The sequence below is a fragment of the Penaeus monodon genome, chromosome 41 (genome assembly GCF_015228065.2).
Source record: "Penaeus monodon isolate SGIC_2016 chromosome 41, NSTDA_Pmon_1, whole genome shotgun sequence".
Classification (NCBI taxonomy): Eukaryota; Metazoa; Arthropoda; class Malacostraca; order Decapoda; family Penaeidae; genus Penaeus; species Penaeus monodon.
The window spans coordinates 2691504-2714003 of NC_051426.1; the positions used below are offsets into that span (position 1 = coordinate 2691504).

Consider the following 22500-nt stretch of genomic DNA (forward strand, 5'->3'; position numbering starts at 1 on the left):
ATCAGCTCGGTCACACAACAGGTCTGCTCCCTCCCTCGCCGTGACCGGGATAAGAATACAATTAAGTGAAAAGGATGATAAAACTCGTTGTACGATATATACTTTTATTTTTCTATTTCCATCACACACACACACACAGACACACACACATACATATACACGCAAATATTGCTAAGGTGAATACCAAAATGATAAATCTATCGTCTGCGATAGACTTTCCTCCTCAGCCATATTCTGCGTCAATCCCGTATATGGTGTAGGCGATGTGGAAGGAGAGCTCGTGCTTGCACAATTGTCTCTAATGTCACCACCACTCCTCCCCTCCTCTCCAAAGCAATATGTGTAAATGTAAAATGTGATTACCACTATTTCATATGTTTGCACCTTTCATGCTCAGATAAAGACGAATCAGCACAGAAGGTGGACTAGCTTTTCAGCAATTTACTCACCCTCCTCGAAATTGTCTATAATACCTGGCTACACGTATATAGGAAGAAAAAGAACGATGCAACGGTAACAAATAGTGTTTGCGCATTCAGGCACCACTTTTTAAGTAATACACGCATATATTTTCTTAAATCTCTTACAAAGAGAGAAATATCTTTACGTCGACACTGAATAAAACTTGCTACTCGACCTCTTCAGTATTTTCTGAATAACTTAATATACAATCGTGCCAAATGAAGAAAACACTGGTATGTCTTAACATCCTTCACCTATAATTTTTCATTATGTCACTAGTTGCTGCAGTGGCGAAAACAGTTGAAGATCCATGTAAACTATTTGTACTTTCAAAAATCAAAACACTTGCACAAAAAGAAGGCTTTGATTATTTGTTAACACTTCCCCTTTTTAGCAACTGACTCTTTATCAAAAACAAGAACTTTTATGAAATATGAAAAAAAAAGAGGTAAAATATGTTTTTTCTTAAGTGAAGGTAAATTATAACGTACCCTTGCAGTGTATTGTCATGACGTCTTGGAAGTAAATTATAACGTACCCTTGCGGTGTGTGGTTATGACGTTATGGCAGGGGTTGTTGTCATGACGTCTTGGAAGTAAATTATAACGTACACTTGCGGTGTGTGGTTATGACGTTATGGCAGGGGGTGTTGTCATGACGTCATGGAAGTATATTATAACATACCCTTGCATGGTGTGGTTATGACGTAATGGAAGTAAAAAACACACACACACACACAAAACGAGCTCTTGCACGTGTAACCTGATGACAGCATGAATTGCTGGTTCTTTGTTGGAGGGGATTAAAAGGCTTGATAAAGACCGTGACGGCAGATTATCCAATTAACTCCTCCTGATAAGCAAGGAGGAATGTGGTCGTTGCTGCAGTCTTTAGATTATGACATCAATTGAGGTTACGTGGTCTCCAAGATTAAGGCAGTTTTATATCTACTGTCCCTGAACTGTACAGGGAGAATGGAGACTCGTTGACTCTCCTGGCACACACACACACACACACATTGCATACACGTCCGCGCACGTGCGCGAGTGTGCGTACGATCACGCGCAAACTTCCACCAAATAAGTCCGTTTTCGCGCTCATCTCTGTCAAGAGAATGTGAGGCGAGAGAAATCACGAGAGCAGGGCTTGCTTGCTTACTTGAGATTTGCGAAGTTCTGGCTTCGCCCGGGCCTTTCACTTATGGCCCGGCATGTGTCAGCTTTTTTTTTTATAGAGCCGCCATCATATCCTATGGCACGACCCTTCGCACAAACGTTTTGTGCGATTGATGCAGACCAGGTGTTAAGGCGGTTGTAACACAGAAGATAAATTAGAACCATACAGGCATCTCCGATCGCAGTGTTACAGAATACGTGATATACAGATTATGTGATATACCAGTTGCTGATATGAAATATGCGATATATCAGCGGCAACACACTCTCTCTCTCTGTCTCTGTCTCTGTCTCTCTCTCTCTCTCTCTCTCTCTCTCTCTCTCTCTCTCTCTCTCTCTCTCTCTCTCTCTCTCTCTCTCTCTCTCTCTCTCCCCCCCCCCTCCTTCTCTCCCTTTCCTATACTTTTGTCGTTTTTTCCTTGAGAAAAAAAAATAAAAAAAAATTATTCTCTAAGGTGATGGCGTTGGTGGTGCACAGAGGCACAGACATAGACAAACGCACACACTCACACATACATGCACGCATGCACGCACACACACACAAACACACACACACACACACACACGCACACACGCACACACACAAACACACACACACACACACGCACACGCACACACACGCGCACACACACAAACACACACACACGCGCGCGCGCGCTAACGGAGAGAGAGAGAGAAGGAGAGGGAGAGGGAGAGAGAGTTAGAGAGAGAGAGAGAGAGAGAGAGAAGAGAGAAAGACAGAGAGAGAGAGAGAGAGAGAAGAGGAGAGAGAGAAAGAGAGATAAAGAGAGAACGAGAGATAAAGAGAGAACGAGAGAGAGAGAGGAGAGAAAGACATAGAGAGAGAGAGAGAGGAGAGAAAGAGAGAGAGAGAGAGGGGGGGTGTGCGTGTACGTACGTGTACGCATAAGCGTGTGCGTAAGCATGTTCACGTGCGTGATTGCATGTGCGATTATGTTTCAAAGTTTCCAGGTAAGAGCGAAGGAGCAATGCAAAAGCGATAGTTTATATCATGTCATGTTTACGCACTTATAAGTGCACCTGCCACAAATTTTACTCGAAACAGCTGTAAGGTGTAGGTGCAGTTGGAGGCGGGGACACGTCAGTGATCACGTGACTGTGACTAGCCAATCGCAGATCAGAAAGAGCTCAGCCTCTCTACCGCGACCCTGACTTCCACGCTTGCCAGTGTGTCCCTGACCATTGTGCTGAGTGGATCTTACTGCCCTTATCCTTCTCGTGGATTTTATGAAAAGGTTCTAGAGCGTTATTGTGAAAAAAGTGCTCGTACAGCGGTAGTGGTTACTCAATATGAAAAGTAAGTTTAGTATTTTGGCATGTCTCTCTTATCTCTCCCTCTCTCTCTCTCTCTCTCTCTCTCTCTCTCTCTCTCTCTCTCTCTCTCTCTCTCTCTCTCTCTCTCTCTCCTCTCTCCCTTCTCTCTCTCTCTCTCCCTTCTCTCTCTCTCTCTCTCTCTCTCCCTTCTCTCTCTCTCTCTCCCTTCTCTCTCTCTCTCTCTCTCTCTCTCTCTCTCTCTCTCTCTCTCTTTATATATAAACTTGTTAAAGTGTGTTTTACTCGAGTACAATTATCAAGCACACACACACATGGGGAAGGCTGCGCGCGCGCGCGCGCGCGCGCGTGTGTGTGTGTGTGTGTGTGTGTGTGTGTGTGTGTGTGTGTGTGTGTGTGTGTGTGTGTGTGTGTGAGAGAGAGAGAGAGAGGGAGAGCTGATTCATACCTTGCGATAAAGAAGCGGCAGAGGATTTCTGCAATCTTGGCATTCCATTGGCGAGAGAGACACAATTGATGGACAGAGATTCGCCCAAAGAAGTGGTAAAATTGTCTCGTAGGGTCTGAGTTATGTATATCACTTTGCAGGCGACGACTGTTATTATACAGGATAAACCAAGGAGGTGAGGCCATACAAGGAAGTGAGGCCATACAAGGAGACGGTAGAGGAAATACAATACGTAATTGGTGTTATGTGTGTTATAACATTGAGCAATGTGAATAGGTGTGAAATACTAACGGTAAATATGTAGGGCTATACGAAGGTAATATGTAACAGTAATTTGCAATATATATGTGTGTGTACTCTAAAAAAAAAAAACAAAAAAAAAAAAAAACAGTTTATAGATACCACTACGGTGAACATTTAGGAACTTTGGAAGGCGAGCCTTACAGTGTGTGTTAGTGTTATGTTTACCGTATTATACTTATTGCTTATCTTATTATTCTAATTATTATTGCTGTTGTTATTGTTATTATTGTTATCACCAACAATGTCGTCATCATCATCATCATCATCATCATCATCATCATCATCATCATCATCATCATCATCATCATCATCATCATCATCATCACTGTATAATCATATTGTTATTGCTGTTGTTCTTTTATTATGGCTATCATCATTATCAATATTATTATCGTTATCATGATAATAATAATTCATAATAATGTTTATAGTTAAAGTAATTATGATTTATCATTCTGAATTGAATTTTAATCTTATTACATCACCAACATTATCACTCTGAAATGAAGATTCCTCACATAGTCCAGTTGTAGTATGTTAATATAATCTCACAAAAGCTAACAGAAGACAAGTCTTGCAGAACGCGCGTCTGGGTCGACCCCTTCCGTTTCAGTTCATTATGAAACGGTCTGACTATTGTAATCCTGAAACTGGTCTCTCTGTCTCTCTCTCCCTCTGTCTGTCTGTCTGTCTGTCTGTCAGCCTCTCTCTCTCTCTCTCTCTCTCTCTCTCTCTCTCTCTCTCTCTCTCTCTCTCTCTCTATCTATCTATCTATCTATCTCTATCTCTATCTCTATCTCTCTAAAAACTTTCGTGATAAGAAAAAAAAAGAATATTGATAATAATAATAGCGATTATAGACACAGTGATTCAGATTATAAACATTTTCTGGCGAACATTTTGAGTATAAACGAGGCATAATTATACATAAAAACATCAGAATAACAGAATAGTAAATATTTATGAGCACTACGGGTTAGATTTCCGTGCTCCATGCTCTCTTCGTCAGTGTCATGCTTGAAGACCTTTTGGCATATTATTTCCTGGTATACAAAGCGAAAACAGGTCACGGGTCACAATAGTCTCTCTTTCTCTCTCTCTCTCTGTCTCTCTCTCTCTCTCTCTCTCTCTCTCTCTCTCTCTCTCTCTCTCTCTCTCTCTCTCTCTCTCTCTCTCTCTCTCTCTCTCTCTCTCTCTCTCATACACGCACACCCGAATACTCACGCAAACACACACACACACACACACACACACACACACACACACACACGCACGCACGCACGCACGCACGCACACACTTTCTAACCTTCATCTACCCTAAGGGCCTCGAACTTGAATTGTTAATGTAATTTGACCTTGATTTTCGAGCTATCGGTGCCTCTGGGCCGGGCCGATAGACAGTTCAATAGATAGAGTATTAAGTAGTGATTCATTAACTTAAGATCGCGAGGAATGAGAGTCGCGAGACAGTAAACGAAAAAGATACTTGGATTAAATAATTAAGTTAAGACTGAAGATAAATCAAAATAATTGACGTATGAAAGAAGAAAGAGGGGTGATTGTTGATATGTTCATAGACATTACTTAAATATTAGCAGGGCATAGATATTACTATGAACTTGATTCGTAGGTTCATAGACTAAAATAGTAACTATAATTCTTTTGAAGCAGAATTATAATGACGAATCGAGCTGCTGTCTCATCCAGGTGCTCGCCACGCCTACCTTGGACGCATCTGCCCCGCCCACCGCCTGTACCATGGCCGTTAATTAGTGTACCTGGATTGTCCGTTGACCCCAAAAGCTTTGGCCTAAACTAGTGTGTGTGTGTGTGTGTGTGTGTGTGTGTGTGTGTGTGTGTGTGTGTGTGTGTGTGTGTGTGTGTGTGTGTGTGTGTGTGTCTGTAGATAAATTGGTTGATAGTGCATAAGGAGGTAGGTTGGTAGCTGATAGATATAGACTTAAAGATAAAGAGAGAGACAGAAAAACAAAGAAAGAATATTGATAATAATAGCGATTATAGACACAGTGATTCAGATTATAAACATTTTCTGTGGAAGGATACAACGCCTCACCTCACGTACGTACATTAACGTAACGTGATTAACGTAATCAGTAACCGTAACCGGAATCATTAACCATAGTTAATGATGTCTAAAGGTACGGTTCGACTGACCAACTATTTCGTTGGAATCCAACGATTATCAGTGACTTGGAACCCACCCGCCCATCCGTTTTGGTTCCACTACGAAAAGAACCACCAGCTCAGTCCACTGGATCGCAGCATCAAAACAAATCGTGTCCACAGTCCCTCATCAGTAGTTGTGATGGATCCCGCGCTTGTCTCCCTTACTCTTACGACACTTGCTTGTTTCCAAAAGTACAGAGAATATAAAAAGATCAAGAAAAGTAGAAAGAGACTATGGATGAAACCATGGCTACAGAAATATGACGAGAAGACGTTCTTCCTCTTCGAAAAATATGCGCGCTTGTTAGATTTCATGAATCGATGGCCAGTGTAACCACACCTTAACACACACACACACACCTCGAGGACCCCCTTCCCCTCCCCTCCCTTCCTCTCTAAAACAGTATGCCTGGTACCACGGATGATCCCTCCCCCCATCCCTCCTACCCCACCCATAGCCTCCCACCCCGCCCCGCAATATTCATCATGTTAAAACTTGTAACTGGATCGATAACTGACCCTGTTACACACACGAGTGATCACCCCTCCTAATGAATGAGGCTATCATATTCCAGCCCGATGCCAGGTGTCACAGATGACCCACCTACATCAGCACCCCCCTCCCCTCCCACCCCGCGCTGCAATATTCATCATGTTTGAACCTTGTACCTGGATCGATAATTGATCCTGTCAATGACCGCAACCGGAAGTGATTAACATAACTAATGACCGTAACCGGAATCATTAATCATAGTTAATGATGGGTAGCATGCACACCAGACTACCTTACGGTCGGACATGACGCATCATAACAGAAAGTAGGCATAATTAAAATGGTTATCATAATGATCGGAACTGGAATTCATTGACCGGCCTACTAATGATGTGCTACAGATGACACCCTCTACCCCTTCACCCCCCCCCCTCCTCTCCAAAGCAGGTGACTGGACAGAACTACACACCCTACGCCATAACAGGAAGACGAACTAATAATAATAACCTCTCCTAATAATAAGAGGAAGAAGAAGCAACAGACAAACAAATAAACAAACGTTGTAACTGAATCGATCATTGACCCTGTAACGGATGAGTGATCACCCCTCCTAATAATCATAATCCATAAAAGTCCCCGTAACGATAGCTAACACGCACACCTGAAGGCTTCCTCTCCCCCTTCCCCTCCTCTCCAAAGCAATAGAATAAAAATAAGAGGAGGAAGAAGCTCACCGGAGACGGTCATCTCACCCTCGGACTACGGTGGTTTACTTTATCGGGAAACGCGCATTCAGGCACCTCTGTTTAATACATGCATATATTTTCTTCAATCTCCTTTTACAAAGAGGGAAATATTTCTACATCGGCACTGAATAAAACTTACTACTCGACCTCTTCAATATTTTCTGAGTAATATACAATTTATATCACCAGTTGCTGTTGTGGTGAAAACAGTTAAAGACCCATATAAAGTATTTTTATCTTCAAAAATCAAAGCACTTGTACAAAAAGAAGGCTTTGACTAATTGTTAACACATTTTCCCCCTTTTAGCAACTGACTCTTTATCAAAACCAAGGACTTTTATGAAATATGAAAAAAAAATGTTTGCACCTCATGTTATAAAGCTTTTATAATTGTTTGTATATTGGACAAAGACACAGACATATTAATGTAAAGCAGGGATTTTTGACCATGGGTATTCTTACCCAAGAGAGTAAAAATATACATGGCACCCTCGATGCGATAGATCTTAGTAGACAATCAGCATGTAAATTTCCAACTGATAATGTTTGATGCGTATTTTTAATTTTTTCTTAACCAAGTTATCAACCATATATTACTTTTCCTAATAAAAACATTCTTTGCAAAATATAAAAGATAAAGAGGGGGGGGGAGTCCTCCAGGTGTGTGTGTGTTAGACATCATTAACTATGGTTAATGATTCCGGAAAGACTATAATCAATATCTTTAAATTGTATACAGATGCATAATATAACAAAGGAGTAGAGTGCTGTAGTGTCAGTACTTTAGTATGCTAATGTGTTATATTGAAAGAGAGACGAGATAAAACGTTATTTTATCACTTGACTGCATTTCCTAAAGATTATTTAAGGAAAACAAAAGCAAAGTCAGAGAACGTCAGGGCACCCTCCTCCCCGCCACCAAAAAACAAAACAACAACAAACAAACCTAAAATTGATTTCAGAATATTAAACACAATACTTTTTTTCAGATGGCAAACTTCAAAGTATCTTCTGATGTCGACGCTGGAGACTAAATGGAGCTTGCTAGTCCCTTGTGCTCCTGCTTCCCGTAACAGGCCCTGTCTTCCTTTCCAAAGGGTAAGGATAAGTGATATGTGTGTGTGTGTGTGTGTGTTGCACACATGTTGCAGTAACCCTGATCAGCCATTTATATTCCCATCCTTACCTTAGTACTGCTATTCTAGTGAATGACGTTGATGTGTGTGTGTGTGTGTGTGTGTGTGTGTGTGTGTGTGTGTGTGTGTGTGTGTGTGTGTGTGCGCGCGCGCGCGTGCGTGCGCGTGCGAGTGTGTGTGTGTGTGCGCTTTTCCCATCTGTTTCTCCGGGCATATATTGTTTCTCTTGTTAACTACCTAAGATCGTGACACAGTGGCATGAGCAAGATCGACGAAGTAAAAATTATATTAAGCTACGGCAAGAGATCGTAATATAATTAATCAAAGTAAAGAAATGAGATTGAAGATAATACATTATTCTTCGAAAGTCAGTCTAAGCCAATGATTTTCAGACGAAAGCTAGAACTATATAACTTTATCTGAAGCCAAGCAACACATGCATGAACGTGGAAAAAATGTGTATATAGAGGGAAAACAGACAAACATACGAAAAGAGCTCGTACGAAGGGTACACAATATACAATTTGTTATAAATTAAAAATGCCGCTGTATAAGGCATGGTATTCGGCTATAATTATAAACTAATTGACACAAGGAAGATATGTCCCTCAAGGCAAGCACATCTAGTCTCGTAATAGTGAGGAAATGAGTATTTATGGTCGGGGATGTTCGAGGAGCCAGGTAGTTTCCCACACTAGGTGGCGAGACTCGGTAGTAAATATCTCAGAAGAACTACCATGTGTGCGGGAAGTCAGAGGGAAGTTAATTAACAGTAGTGGTCAGGTCTCTAACCATTCGAGGGTTCATCCTTTTCGTTAAAGGTTTATAAGAATGTACATATCTTCTCCATGTGTATATGTTCCCACACGCTACCCAAATCGACCACGACTTGCCAAAGAAATAAAAACAAAGAAAGGAGGTGGTACTTAGCAGAAAATGGAACCATGATTAGCGAATACCATTTCAGTCAGCATGGAAAGACGATAAAATCGGAAGCAACAACTCGAATGGTGTTCAGGTATGGTCTTGTGGCATTAAAGGGCTTGAAGTTGGTGCCCGTGGCTGCATAGCTGAGGTAGGGCTGGATAGCGGAGCTTTATCGTGCTATCAGAAGTGATTGTCTTATCATAACCAGCGTATCATAACATTGACCGGGCTGGGGATCTCTTCCTGGTTTCGACAGAAAGGTTGATCAGCGTCATTCAGCTTCTGGACTGGATAAGTATGAGAAAAATATAATGGTAGTAGATATAAAAATGAAACGGAATCGAGGATGACCTTGAGGATGACGTAACACACTCCCGGATATAGCCATGTCATAACCTGCTATATTCCCGCGGATATAGCAGTGCCATGACCTCGAGGATGACCTTTGAGGATGACGTAACACACTCCCGGATATAGCAGTGCCATAACCTTGAAGATGACGTAACACATTCCCGCGGATTTAGCAGTGCCATAACCTTGAGGATGACGTAACACATTCCCGCGGATATAGCAGTGCTATGACCTCGAGGATGACGTAACACACTCCCGCAAAATATGGGTATGCCATAACCTTGAGGACGACGTAACGCACCCCCGCAATTGTAGAAGGTGATTGGATACTGACATAACACGCGCTTTTTTCCTTTCTTTTTTTAATCTTCATCTTGATGTCACGACCAGACCCTTCAGGATACGTTACAATATACCTCCATGACGTCATAACTCCACCCTGCAAGGGTGCATTTTAACTGCATGATGGGATGAACACACCTCATACTATTGCATTCTTGTTTAATTTCTTCAACCTCTAGAAACATAGGCATTTATTCGGTACATCATAGGTACGTAAAAATAATACATCAAAGTTAACATATTTATTAAATATACATAAAGCACATCTTATTATTAACATATATAGTCAAATACCCACACACACACACACACACACACACACACACACACACACACACACACACACACACACACACATATATATATATATATATATATATATATATATATATATATATATATATATATATATATATATATATATATATAGTAAAAAAAATAATCAAAAACCACCAAGAAAGATATGGATTTAGAGTTATAAAATCTTCTTCCTCACCTTCTTCATCTACATCATTAATGAATGAGCTACTGTAAGGCTCATTGACATCACCACCACCATCATCATCATCATCACATGCAGCTTCATCGTGGATAAAACTATTAACAAATCTACACCTCTTCCTAGGTCTCTGATAACTCTTGAGCGAATCGCCACCTTTTCTCTTGACAGTATCACGATTTGCAGAAAAATTACTGTCGGTTAGACTTTCTCGCTTTTCCCACAAAGACGCTATAATTTTAGATGAATCACTCCTATTACATTTGCTCGATTTTCCTTTCCTTTCCACTCTGATACCTTCCTCCTCCTCCTCCTCCTCCTTTTTCCTCCTCCTCCTCCTCCTCCTCCTCCTCCTCCTCCTCCTCCTCCTCCTCCCGGTCATCAATATCGCTAATAGGTAAAGATACCCATAAGCAACACTTTCTTGAGAATTCAGATAGAATCTCTTATAATCAAAGTTACTCAAACCTCTCTTAACATTTTGTGTTGTAAACAGTACCTCTTTTTTATTAAGGATAGAATGCTGGATAAACTTATGATCAATGGAATTAAAAAGAAAATCCATAAACACCTCTTGTGTAAGTCTCTTTTTCTCAGCTCTCGGAATACCTTTCACGGCAATTACACATTTGTCATCTTTCGGGCGTAAACACACGACCTGCTTGATAAGTTGATGTCCCGTCTCGATTTTTATAAGTCCAAGTTGACCTTTTCTGCCGTTATCATACAATTCATGGTCAGCAGGGAAGTTCGAGCGATCGATATAATCTCTTAATGGATAGTTAAGAAGCTCACTTTTCAAATCTTAAATCTGCAGAGATAAAATAAAGCTATTAGTATCACTATAAATGAGAGAAACACGTTCTCCATAATGATCTTTCATAACCGTATACCAGAAATGATATGAATGATACTTAGCTAGCTCTAAAATGTGGTACCCAATATACTGAGGCCGGTTCATATAAAAAATTGGAGTTTTACTGATGGTAATTACCCTATTTGTTCGCAGAGGAATCATCCTCTGGAAATGGCGATCTCTGACAGCAGTGAGAAATTTACCTTTTCTGGTAATAACTTTTGTTTACAGGGATCTATTTAGCGGGTTTAGCAAGCATCTCCCAGAAATACTATTACTCAGACATTTGAACGCCATCTGTCTGCTCTTTCCCACATCTCGTGCTCGCTTCTCGACGTTACGTCTAATAAAAGGCTCGAGGATTTTTTTTTCTGAGCAAAGGAATAGACAGAGTGAACTCGAGCAACTTCCAAACTTCAAGAATTGCAACAGCTTAAGTGAAACGAGGTAATTGGTCTGAGGGAGATGTGAAGCAACTAATTTCTTGTTTTTGCGAGGGTATTTCAGTTGACGATCACCTATTAGTTTTTTCTGATAGTCAGATAACAGCTTGAAGTCTATATTCAAATGATTTAAAGCTAGGGGTAATTCATCTGTTCTTTTAGCAACCTCCGAGGACACCGGTAGGGTATCTATGAGAAGCCAGTAGGATATCTCGGCATCAGGATTATGATTAGCAATACCTTTCTCTAAAAACAATTGCAATTCCCCTTCACTTAATACTTTTTTAATACTCAGCCAAACACGCATAAGTCGTTCAATGAAATGAGTCGATGCATCGGACCCACAATACTGAAAAGAATCTATGACTCTACCCTCTCTATCTATGAGAACATAACTATATGCAATCCCTCGATGCATCGCCTTTACACCGGAGTTGTTAGTTATATCACCACAGTTTTTATCAGCAATGCATTCCATACCAAAGATAGCTACATGTGAGGGAGGATAGCTTTTATGCGGATGTGCAAAAAATAGGTAACAACCTGGATTAGGATAAACAACGGTTTGAGAAACGTCACAGACTTTACAATGCTCGTCATACAACACCTGGTCACTCACAACAGTTAGATATAACCGACAATAATATTTTTTAACAGATCGCGTAAGTCGCGATATAAATAGGTGAAAATCCTGAATGAAAGCGCAGTGGGACTCTCCTAGCAATAACAAAGGAACAATTCCATTTATCTAATATTTATCTAATCCCTTCTTTGCTAAAGTAATAATGACTTTGCGAGAGACTCCTTGTTTATTATCATTATCACCGGCAACCGAGGAATCTGGAGTCATTTTGTAAATGAAAATGGAGAAATTATTAAGATTCTCCCCCGTATGTTCATTTTGGAAATATGAATGGTAAATTCCGGGTAGATTTTTATAATGGGAGGGGGATTCCCCAGTGTTTCTCTATGTGTAATCAGCATTTTCCGGAAGTATTCCGAATTTAACCGCAAAAACCCGATAAAGCTATCAGTATCACTATAAATGAGAGAAGCACGTTCTCCATAATGATCTTTCATAACCGTATACCAGAAATGATATAAATGATACTTAACTAGCTCTAAAATGTGGTACCCAATATATTGGGGTTGGTTCATATAAACAATGGGAGTTTTACTGAAGGTAATTACCCTATTTGTTCGCAGAGGAATCATCCTCTGGAAATGGGGATTTCTGACAGCAGTGAGAAATTTGCCTTTTCTGGTAATAACTTTTGTTTTCAGGGATCTATTTAGCGGGTTTAGCAAGCATCTCCCAGAAATACTATTACTCAGACATTTGAACGCCATCTGTCTGCTCTTTCCCACATCTCGTGCTCGCTTCTCGACGTTACGTCTAATAAAAGGCTCGAGGATTTTTTTTTCTGAGCAAAGGAATAGACAGAGTGAACTCGAGCAACTTCCAAACTTCAAGAATTGCAACAGCTTAAGTGAAACGAGGTAATTGGTCTGAGGGAGATGTGAAGCAACTAATTTCTTGTTTTTGCGAGGGTATTTCAATTGACGATCACCTATTAGTTTTTTCTGATAGTCAGATAACAGCTTAAAGTCTATATTCAAATGATTTAAAGCTAGGGGTAATTCATCTGTTCTTTTAGCAACCTCCGAGGACACCGGTAGGGTATCTATGAGAAGCCAGTAGGATATCTCGGCATCAGGATTATGATTAGCAATACCTTTCTCTAAAAACAATTGCAATTCCCCTTCATTTAATACTTTTTTAATACTCAGCCAAACACGCATAAGTCGTTCAATGAAATGAGTCGATGCATCGGACCCACAATACTGAAAAGAATCTATGACTCTACCTTCTCTATCTATGAGAACATAACTATATGCAATCTCTCGATACATCGCCTTTACACCGGAGTTGTTAGTTATATCACCACAGTTTTTATCAGCAATGCATTCCATACTAAAGATAGCTACATGTGAGGGAGGATAGCTTTTATGCGGATGTGCAAAAAATAGGTAACAACCTGGATTAGGATAAACAACGGTTTGAGAAACGTCACAGACTTTACAATGCTCGTCATACAACACCTGGTCACTCACGACAGTTATTATTATTGTCACGACTGACAATAATATTTCTAAGCAGATGGCGTAAGTCGCGATATAAATAGGTGAAAATCCTGAATGAGAGCGCAGTGGGACTCTCCTAGCAATAACAAAGGATCAATTCCATTTATCTAATATTTATCTAATCCCTTCTTTGCTAAAGTAATCGTGGCTTTGCGAGAGACTCCTTGTTTATCATCATTATCACCGGCAACCGAGGAATCTGGAGTCATTTTGTAAATGAAAATGGAGAAATTATTAAGATTCTCCAATTTTGCAATATCTTCCCGGCAATTTTTTGCTTATAATCTCCCCAAATTAAACCTTTATTATGTTTCCTCTCCTCTAAAATATGCTGCAACTCACGATCGCACTTCTTAACCATAATTGTGTGATCTTCTAAAATCTGGTATAGTTCGAGACATTGTAATAAACAACTCATATTTTTCGATTTGGGTTGCATACGCATTTTCTACCTCAAACTCCCTTTGGGTAAGATATATAATCACCGAGTTTTGAATAAGCGGCCATTTGTGTGACGCTTATTTTAAAACCCGTAGCCTTCAGTTTCGCTAAGCAATTCTTCTAATCAATTGATGAGATATTGGGTCCATTCATCAATGAGTTCATTAAAATCATCATTATGATATATGATTTGATTAGGCATGACGATGTATAATGGGACCTCCCCCCCCCCTGTATGTTCATTTTGGAAATATGAATGGTAAATTCCGGGTAGATTTTTATAATGGGAGGGGGATTCCCCAGTGTTTCTCTATGTGTAATCAGCATTTTCCGGAAGTATTCCGAATTTAACCGCAAAAACCCGATAGGGTCATGTGATACATATTTGGGAATCGAAAAATGTAAAACACAAACCACATCCCCCATATACGCACTCTATGTTGCTGATGTGGGGTCCTTCTTCCCCATCGTCATCATCAACTCTAAATCTTACAGCATATTTATATGCGGTTGTGGAAGGATGAGGGTTACTCAGAAGACCTTGACGGCGTGTGTGTGTGTGTGTGTATGTGTGTGTGTGTGTGTGTGTGTGTGTGTGTGTGTGTGTGTGTGTGTGTGTGTGTGTGTGTGTGTGTGTGTGTGTAAACACTTCCTCTCGTAATCAGTCGATCATTTTCATAGAAATTCTATTACTACTAGTACTACAAAGTTAAATGATAATGTACAGAGAAAGGTAATAGAATTTTATACCTCCATACTTTTTTTTCAATGTATTTTGTTTTTGAATCATGAATACAAATTATCGATGTTACAGTTCGGGTGTGTTTGATTTGTTTTCCCGACCGAGTCGGATCATTGTAGCAGGATGTTCAAACTCGGGGAAAACAGAGTTGGTCGCGGAATTAGTAGAGCAGCACAAGGAGAAATTTGAAACGGCGGTTATATGTGGCACGGAAAACCACCCGATAATAACAAGGGAATATCCATCCCAACCTCGTGGTATCCCTCGAAATAGTCGATCCTCTACACTAAAGATACTCCCCGTCTTCAAACATTTTGCTAATATTAGACGATGATTATAGCACCGCTATAAATTCGCAAATTGTTTGCAATAGGTTTATCAACGGACGCCATGCAAAGTTAAGCGTCATATTGATAACGCAAAATTTATATATCAACGAAAAAAAACTCGTGATATACCATTAAACGCTACATACTTACATCTTCGTCAGCGCGATCTGTCTCAAATTGAAGTTTTAGGGAGACAGATATTTGGTAAACAATTAGCCTCCAAGTTCGTAGGTGCATATAGACAGCTACGGTTTTGAAAAGACAACCTTATTCGTACCTCTTGGTTGATTTAGATAGTCGCACTCTTTCCGAAGTACAGTCTCGTACTGACATTATCACAACAACAATAAACACCCACCAGCACGTATATCAAGGGATGTAAAAGAAAATATCATTCGCGGGTATATGAGAATTATTCATCGCCTTCCGCGTTAGGGAGTGTTAAAGATTTATACTAAGCATAAAAAAGCGTCTGGATATTACGCTCGAGGACGTTAGAGGATTTTAAAAGAGAAGCAGAGTTTACACTCTCCACACATTTAAAAATAAGCGCTTTCGCCGTCGAAAAATACTTTCACCGAAACCACGTACGATTTTAGCGTGTGGTTTAGGCGATTTGAGACACTGGAAGCATAAAAACCTCAATATTGGGTATTTGTTAGTGGGTATTAATGCGTTTTCGAGATACATGCGAGTGCATCCGATAAACCGGAAAATTGCATCAGAAATCGCCAAAGCGCTTATTTTAGTGTTAGAATCCGAAGACTTTAATGGAATGTCCAGCTTACCTTAAACCTAAGTTCTACGCATAAAATTATTAACAGAATTGTATAGAACAGGGCCTTGGCTGCTGAAGAAAATTCCTTGAAGATAATTGTAACTGATGATAGTTATTATAATTGATAATAATTCTTGTAACTGGTATTGTACCTGATAAGTCTTTGTAACTGATAACTGATAACAGTGTACTGATAATAGTTAATGTAACTGATAAAAATTATTGTAATTGATAATAGTTATTGTAACTGATAATAGTTATTGTAACTGATAAGTTAGTATAACCGATATTGTTTATTGTAACTGATAATAGTTATTCTAACTGATAAGTTGTCGCCGTACAGGTCACGCGAGAGTAACATGCAGCCGTCGTCGACCTAGTTCTGGCCTTATTCCTCCAATTCAGGTGTAAGCCCCACACCTCCGCATTTGTCCTTCCGTCAGCCCCCCAGAATCACCCCTCTTCCGGCAAGCGAGCAAACCGCACCCGCTTCACTGACTACCAGATTAAGGTGCTACCTCGATCTTGCTTCTCCATTTCTGTATATCTCTCGTTTCACCCCAGCTCGTGTGCTCCATCCGTTTCCTGTCGCTGTTTATCGCTCACATTCATGTACTATTTATCATATCCTGACACAGACCATGGTCGGATTTTTTTTTATTGTAGCTACTTGTGGCCGCGATCAAGAGTTCATGCATCTGCATAAATGAGAATAGATTGAATGTGCTTGCAATTTCTCTATTGTGTCACGAAGTAAACCGTGATATGAATGAAAGGTCATAGAAGAGAGAATTAAGAATAATTTTGCAGTTTTGGTTTAAGATTGTTATTGCCATGAGGTTGAAAATTGCACAGATATGAATGAACATAATCTTAACTAGTATTATATCCATGAATATTCATGCATACATCACACATATATCCATACACACATACACACATACATTCATTTATACATATATACTTATACATACACATGCACAAAGTCAAAATCAGACAAGTTTTCACCACTTTGAACTTCTGCGCAGCTCAGGCTTGGGGGGGGGGGGGTTAAGGGACGAGAAAATGGTCCCTCAAGACTAATTATTATAGAAAACTACTGCACATTTAGGAGTAACCTTTCTATCTTTACGCAAACACTTTCCTTCCATTTGTCTAAGAGCAGGAATAAATGTACTCGCATACGTACAGAAACATATATACATATACATTCATTTATTCATACATACTTATATCCTGTCATGACAGATTATTGACATAAATGTTTAACTAATGTACGAATTAAAGTCCACCATTGATGACTTTTGAAAGGTTTGGCCGTAGCACTTCTGATTTGGAAATGTGTATATTTTTATTATCACTGTTTTTATGCCATTATTTTGTAATCAGCCTAACTAATATTGAAGCATGTTAAGCAAGACGCCGAGAGCGTATAAAAATGTTTTGTGAGAAAAGTGGAGTTGAGGCTTTTCTGGATGAGTGTCAGGGCTGGTGGCTGGTTCAATTCCTCATGGTGGTTTTAGCCAGTTCCTCGGCAAATGAAGTCATTTTTGTTGTAATGTAAGACCAGTAACATTTCGCTTGCGTTTCTTAACAATTTGGGTTATTAGTCAAAGATAAATCAACGAACTTATACGCATGAAAAGTGTTGAAATGTGATCGCGAGTTGTATTTACACGCGTACAATGTTTTTGCTCATGCTTGATTAATCCCGTTTCTAAGCACTAATTTTGAATTTAGGGTAATGGCAGGAAAAAACAACAACTCATCGTTAAAGAGAGTGATGGGATTTTCATTTAGCTTTGTGTTATCTGATGAATCAGAAGATATTCGAATCTACTGTGAAAACTCGGTGTCTTTTAATTTTTCTTTAATTAATAGAAATGTTAAGGTGAATGGTGAATAGAGAACGATCCACTGTTATCTCTGTTGGATGAAACCCTTGAGATTATTTTTTGAGTAAACAAAGAAAATAATTATTTTCCTTTCTGGATAACCTAAGACCAATAAAAAACAATTCCGTCCACTTACATATTTATTGTACATTTTTTTCTTCGTACTATATTTGACCCTCCTATAAGATATCAGATGCACACATAATATGCAGGTGCACCCTGGACTTCCGTACAGTAGCATACTTAATGTCGATGTGTTCTTGATGTTTTCTGTCTCTCCACAGGCAAACATAACCCGGCAGCGCCACGATGTTTCCCAGCCATTCGTCCCCAATGCAGTGGGCGCCAAGAAGTGATGTAGCTCCTTCTGCCGGAGCGCTCAGCCGGAGGGGCGTTCCGCCATTGCCCTCCGGACAGGAGAGCCGATGGATTACACCTAGCGGCCTTCCCTCCCAGTCGTATCAACAGATTCGTGAGAAGCACAAGGTAACTCCACGTCCCACGGGGTACCCTGTGCCGCACGTTTCGCCTGGTGTTCCACCGCCGATAGATCCTCGGAAGAAAGTTGTAATAGGGAGACTTGCTATGCCACAAGATTCTGACGTCCATTTCCTCGGATGTAAACGGAACCTGTCTCATAAGGTTCCCCAATCTGCAAGCACAAGTATGCAATCTCGCACCGGAGTCAAAGTACAAGAAGAAATTAGGCAGTTTATTGGAGTGATGCAACAGTATACACACAATATGCAAGTTCCGCATCGTTCCCACACTGATCGACCAACCTACCAAAGCCAGAATTGCGGGCAGTCTATGGAAAGAAGACACAATATCTTGCAATCTCAGAATCAACACAACCCCGGCCTCCCTTGGCATCAGTCCCCTGAGAATTCTCAACGTGACATGAATCAGCTTGGAGCCAAAGCCTCAAGTGCCTCCCTAGGAAGTGGTTGCATGAGAATGCCTCCTGAAAGTTCTAGTATTCCCTTCAAAATTCCAACTCTAGGAAGAGACCACAGAACCGTTTACAATAGCTCAAGTCAACAAATTTCTGTAACAAATGTTATCGAATCAACCTCTCGTGTAGATTTTATAACAAGTTCTGAAATTATAACCTCACCAGTAACCTCGCCAGACGCTTTATACAGCAGGCAGAGTGTGTCAAGTGCTGTAAGTGTTCATCCTACTCATCTAAACAATAACTCTTATCAGCAACCCTCAGGGAATACTCAACCAGATGCTCATGAGTCTAGTGAGCCAGTAACTGATTTACGCACTGCCCCAAATGATCAAGCTCATTTTAAGCCTCCGTCCTGGTCCTCTGAAGCCCAAGCCATAAGAGACCCTACGGTTTCTTCTACAAGAAAAAGTCCTGTTTCGAATCAACATGAATCTCCTACTATTAACGAGAAAACTGACATAACAGAAAATGTTGACGTAAGAAAAAACAGTGATAATGTACCAACCGTCAGCTTGTTGAAACCTCCAAAGCGAATGTTTTCCAGGAAAGGGAAGTGCTTGTCCGGCCTCTTTCGAAAGGCCCCTCAAGGTTTTCCACATGTCTCTTTTGAGTTTGACATATATTGCTTTTTGTGCTGCAGAATGGCGGCAGGGAACAACGTGTATGAGCACATGTTTTTCGGGAACTTGAAATGCATAGAGTGTGATCATGTAGTTAGGTCGTGCGAAGACTTTAAAATTGTCAGACACAGCAATGTGGAGTGTGGTGTCAGTAAACGGAAACACAGACTTGCCTCTTGGGCCGATTGCCCCGTGGAATTCTTAGTGTATAGTGTGAAACAATCCTTAGTACCTAATAGACTAGAGGACTGTAGCCTTCCGTCAACTTCTGACGTTACAACTGAATTGAGGAACTACATGGAGAAGCTATCACTACTTCGATTTTACAAGCCATGGAAAACTGCTTTCAGGAGATGCTCCGAATATGTAAAAAGTATGAACAGGACAGAGATAGACAGTGTTCTCCCAGAAGATACGCAGGAAGTAATTAAGAGGGAAGGGGTGGATAATGTTACTCCGGGGGATACAGAGGAAGAAATCGTTAAGGAAAAGGTTAACAATGTTATTCTAGGGGATGCACAGGAGGAAATTAATATGGCAAATGTTAGAGGTGTTTTCCCAAGGGAGACGCTGGCAGAAATTAATAGAGAAGAGATAAACAGCAATATTCAAAAGGACACACAAGAGGAAATAAATAGGCAAGAGATTAGCATGGACAAGGGTAGAACCACGTGTTATGATCTCATCAGTAGTCAGAGTGAAAGACAAGAGGAACCACAAATAGAAGGAATACGCATTAATGAAGCACTGGATCAATATCAGGAACATTCTCAGATATCGACCAACGACACAGTAATTGGTCATCATTCAACAAGCGACAGAGTAATCATCGGTGTCAGGCAAGAAGCACGAGAGGGTACATTCAATTTCCAAATGTTCGAAAACGTTTTGCAGGACGGTGATAAAGATGCTCACGATAACGATACCTCGCAAGTCTCCAATGACCACTTTAAAGATGGTGATACCACTGGTACTTACACTCAGGATCCAGTAATAGATACACAGCAACAACCCACCTTATGGGAACCTGATGATGACGACACCCACGCAAACATGGTTGAGGAAACTGAAACATGCGAAAGCTTTCAGGATGAAATCTCCAACCGTATTTCAGAAAATCAAGCATATGAAAAAAGCTTTGAACTTTCAGAAAGACTTTCAACAAGATCTCCAGAGCCAGAGGATAACCAAGTGGTTTATTATTATCCCAGTGAAACTCCCCCTGAGGAGTGTCCTATGTGTTACTACACTCTTTGTGCCACAATGTTTACACTGAACATGACCAACTTCAGAGTGTCCACTGAATGTCCCGACTGCAGTTTGAAAATTTGCATTGTATTCAAAGATTTTGCGAGTTCAAAAAAGCCGAAAAGGTTCAGATATAGTCTGTGACTTTTTTTTTTTTCAAATATTGTTATAAACAGGATTTCATACAAACACATCTGTGATAAGTTTATAATATATTTTTGCATTGCATTATTTAGAAGAGGCTACTAATTTCTTTGTGATTAATAACATGTGTAAATAAAATAGTTATGAATGTTATTGACTTTTAATCACATTCTAAAGATGATTGTAGCTGTATATCAGTTCCATTATATAGGCGTACATACAAAACTTCAGTACAAATATAATTTTTTGAGTGAATACATCTACTTACGTGTATGCAAATATATATATATGTGTGTGTGTGTGTGTGTGTGTGTGTGTGTGTGTGTGTGTGTGTGTGTGTGTGTGTGTGTGTGTGTGTGTGTGTGTGAGTTTGTAAACCTGTATGTATGTTGGAGTATGTTGCACATATATACACTAACATTTATGTTCATATATATATATATATATATATATATATATATATATATATATATATATATATATATATATATATATATATATATATATATATATATATATATATGAGTGTGTGTGTGTGTGCGTGTGTGTGTGTGTATATGTGTATATATAGAGAGAGATTACATGTATATTACAGATACATATATTTATATATTTATGATACAATATCGTTGTGTGTTCATTTTTCAATGAATATGTATACTGCATTTATGTGTATATGTATCTGAATATGTACAAACACACACAACACGCACCATATGCATAAACATACATTTATATATATATATATATATATATATATATATATATATATATATATATATATATATATTATGAACCGTGTTCGTTGCGATATATTAGTAGGAATAAGAAGGAATCTCTCTCTCTCTCTCTCTCTCTCTCACACACACACACACACACACACACACACACACACACACACACACACACACACACACACACACACACATCAACGTCATTCACTAGAATAGCAGTACTAAGGTAAGGATGGGAATATAACTGGCTGATCAGGGTTACTGCAACATGTGTCGAAAGAATCGCGAATGAGACGAAAAAAAAGAAAGAAAAGAAAAGAAAAAAAAAAAAAAAAAAAAAAAAAAAAAAAAAAAAAAAAAAAAAATATATATATATATATATATATATATATATATATATATATATATATATATATATATATATATATATATGTGATAATATAAAGACTGCCTAGGATATGAGTAGGAAGCGTTAGTATGTATAGCATTATGTTATAATGAAGTGAGGTAATGAACTAGTTCGAAAATATAAAACAATAAGCTTAGGAGTAATCAAGTCTTTATAAGAATTAGGCAATGGATGAGTCGTTATAAAATAGCATAACTAGCAAGTAAACAAAAATGAGCGATCGAGCTGGGCTTCAAAAGAAAGATTGATCAGCGTCAGTCGGCTTCTGGGCTGTATAAGTCTGTGTAAAGTACAATGGTATTAGTTATCAAATGTATATAGGTGCACCAGCCGAGGTCCGTCCTGTAATGGGTTGCTTGACGTCGTTGGATAGCGAGGGTTCATCTGAATTAGTGT

The 22500-nt window shown here is 39.5% G+C and overlaps 1 protein-coding gene across 2 annotated transcripts in view; it reads left to right on the plus strand.

Moving 5' to 3' along the window:
* Positions 1-21112, plus strand: part of LOC119598727 — a 24160-nt gene extending 3048 nt beyond the window's left edge. Inside the window, exons 1-3 of one of the 2 annotated variants that reach the window (XM_037948512.1) lie at positions 2815-2955; positions 8097-8205; positions 18276-21112. In XM_037948512.1, the coding sequence (XP_037804440.1) occupies positions 18301-20961 (2661 nt within the window). In that variant the 5' untranslated portion in view covers positions 2815-2955; positions 8097-8205; positions 18276-18300 and the 3' untranslated portion in view covers positions 20962-21112. Of the gene's footprint in view, positions 1-2814; positions 2956-8096; positions 8206-18275 lie in introns of those variants that run through there. The other variant, XM_037948513.1, reaches the window with a different exon arrangement.
* Positions 21113-22500: the final 1388 nt, after the last annotated feature.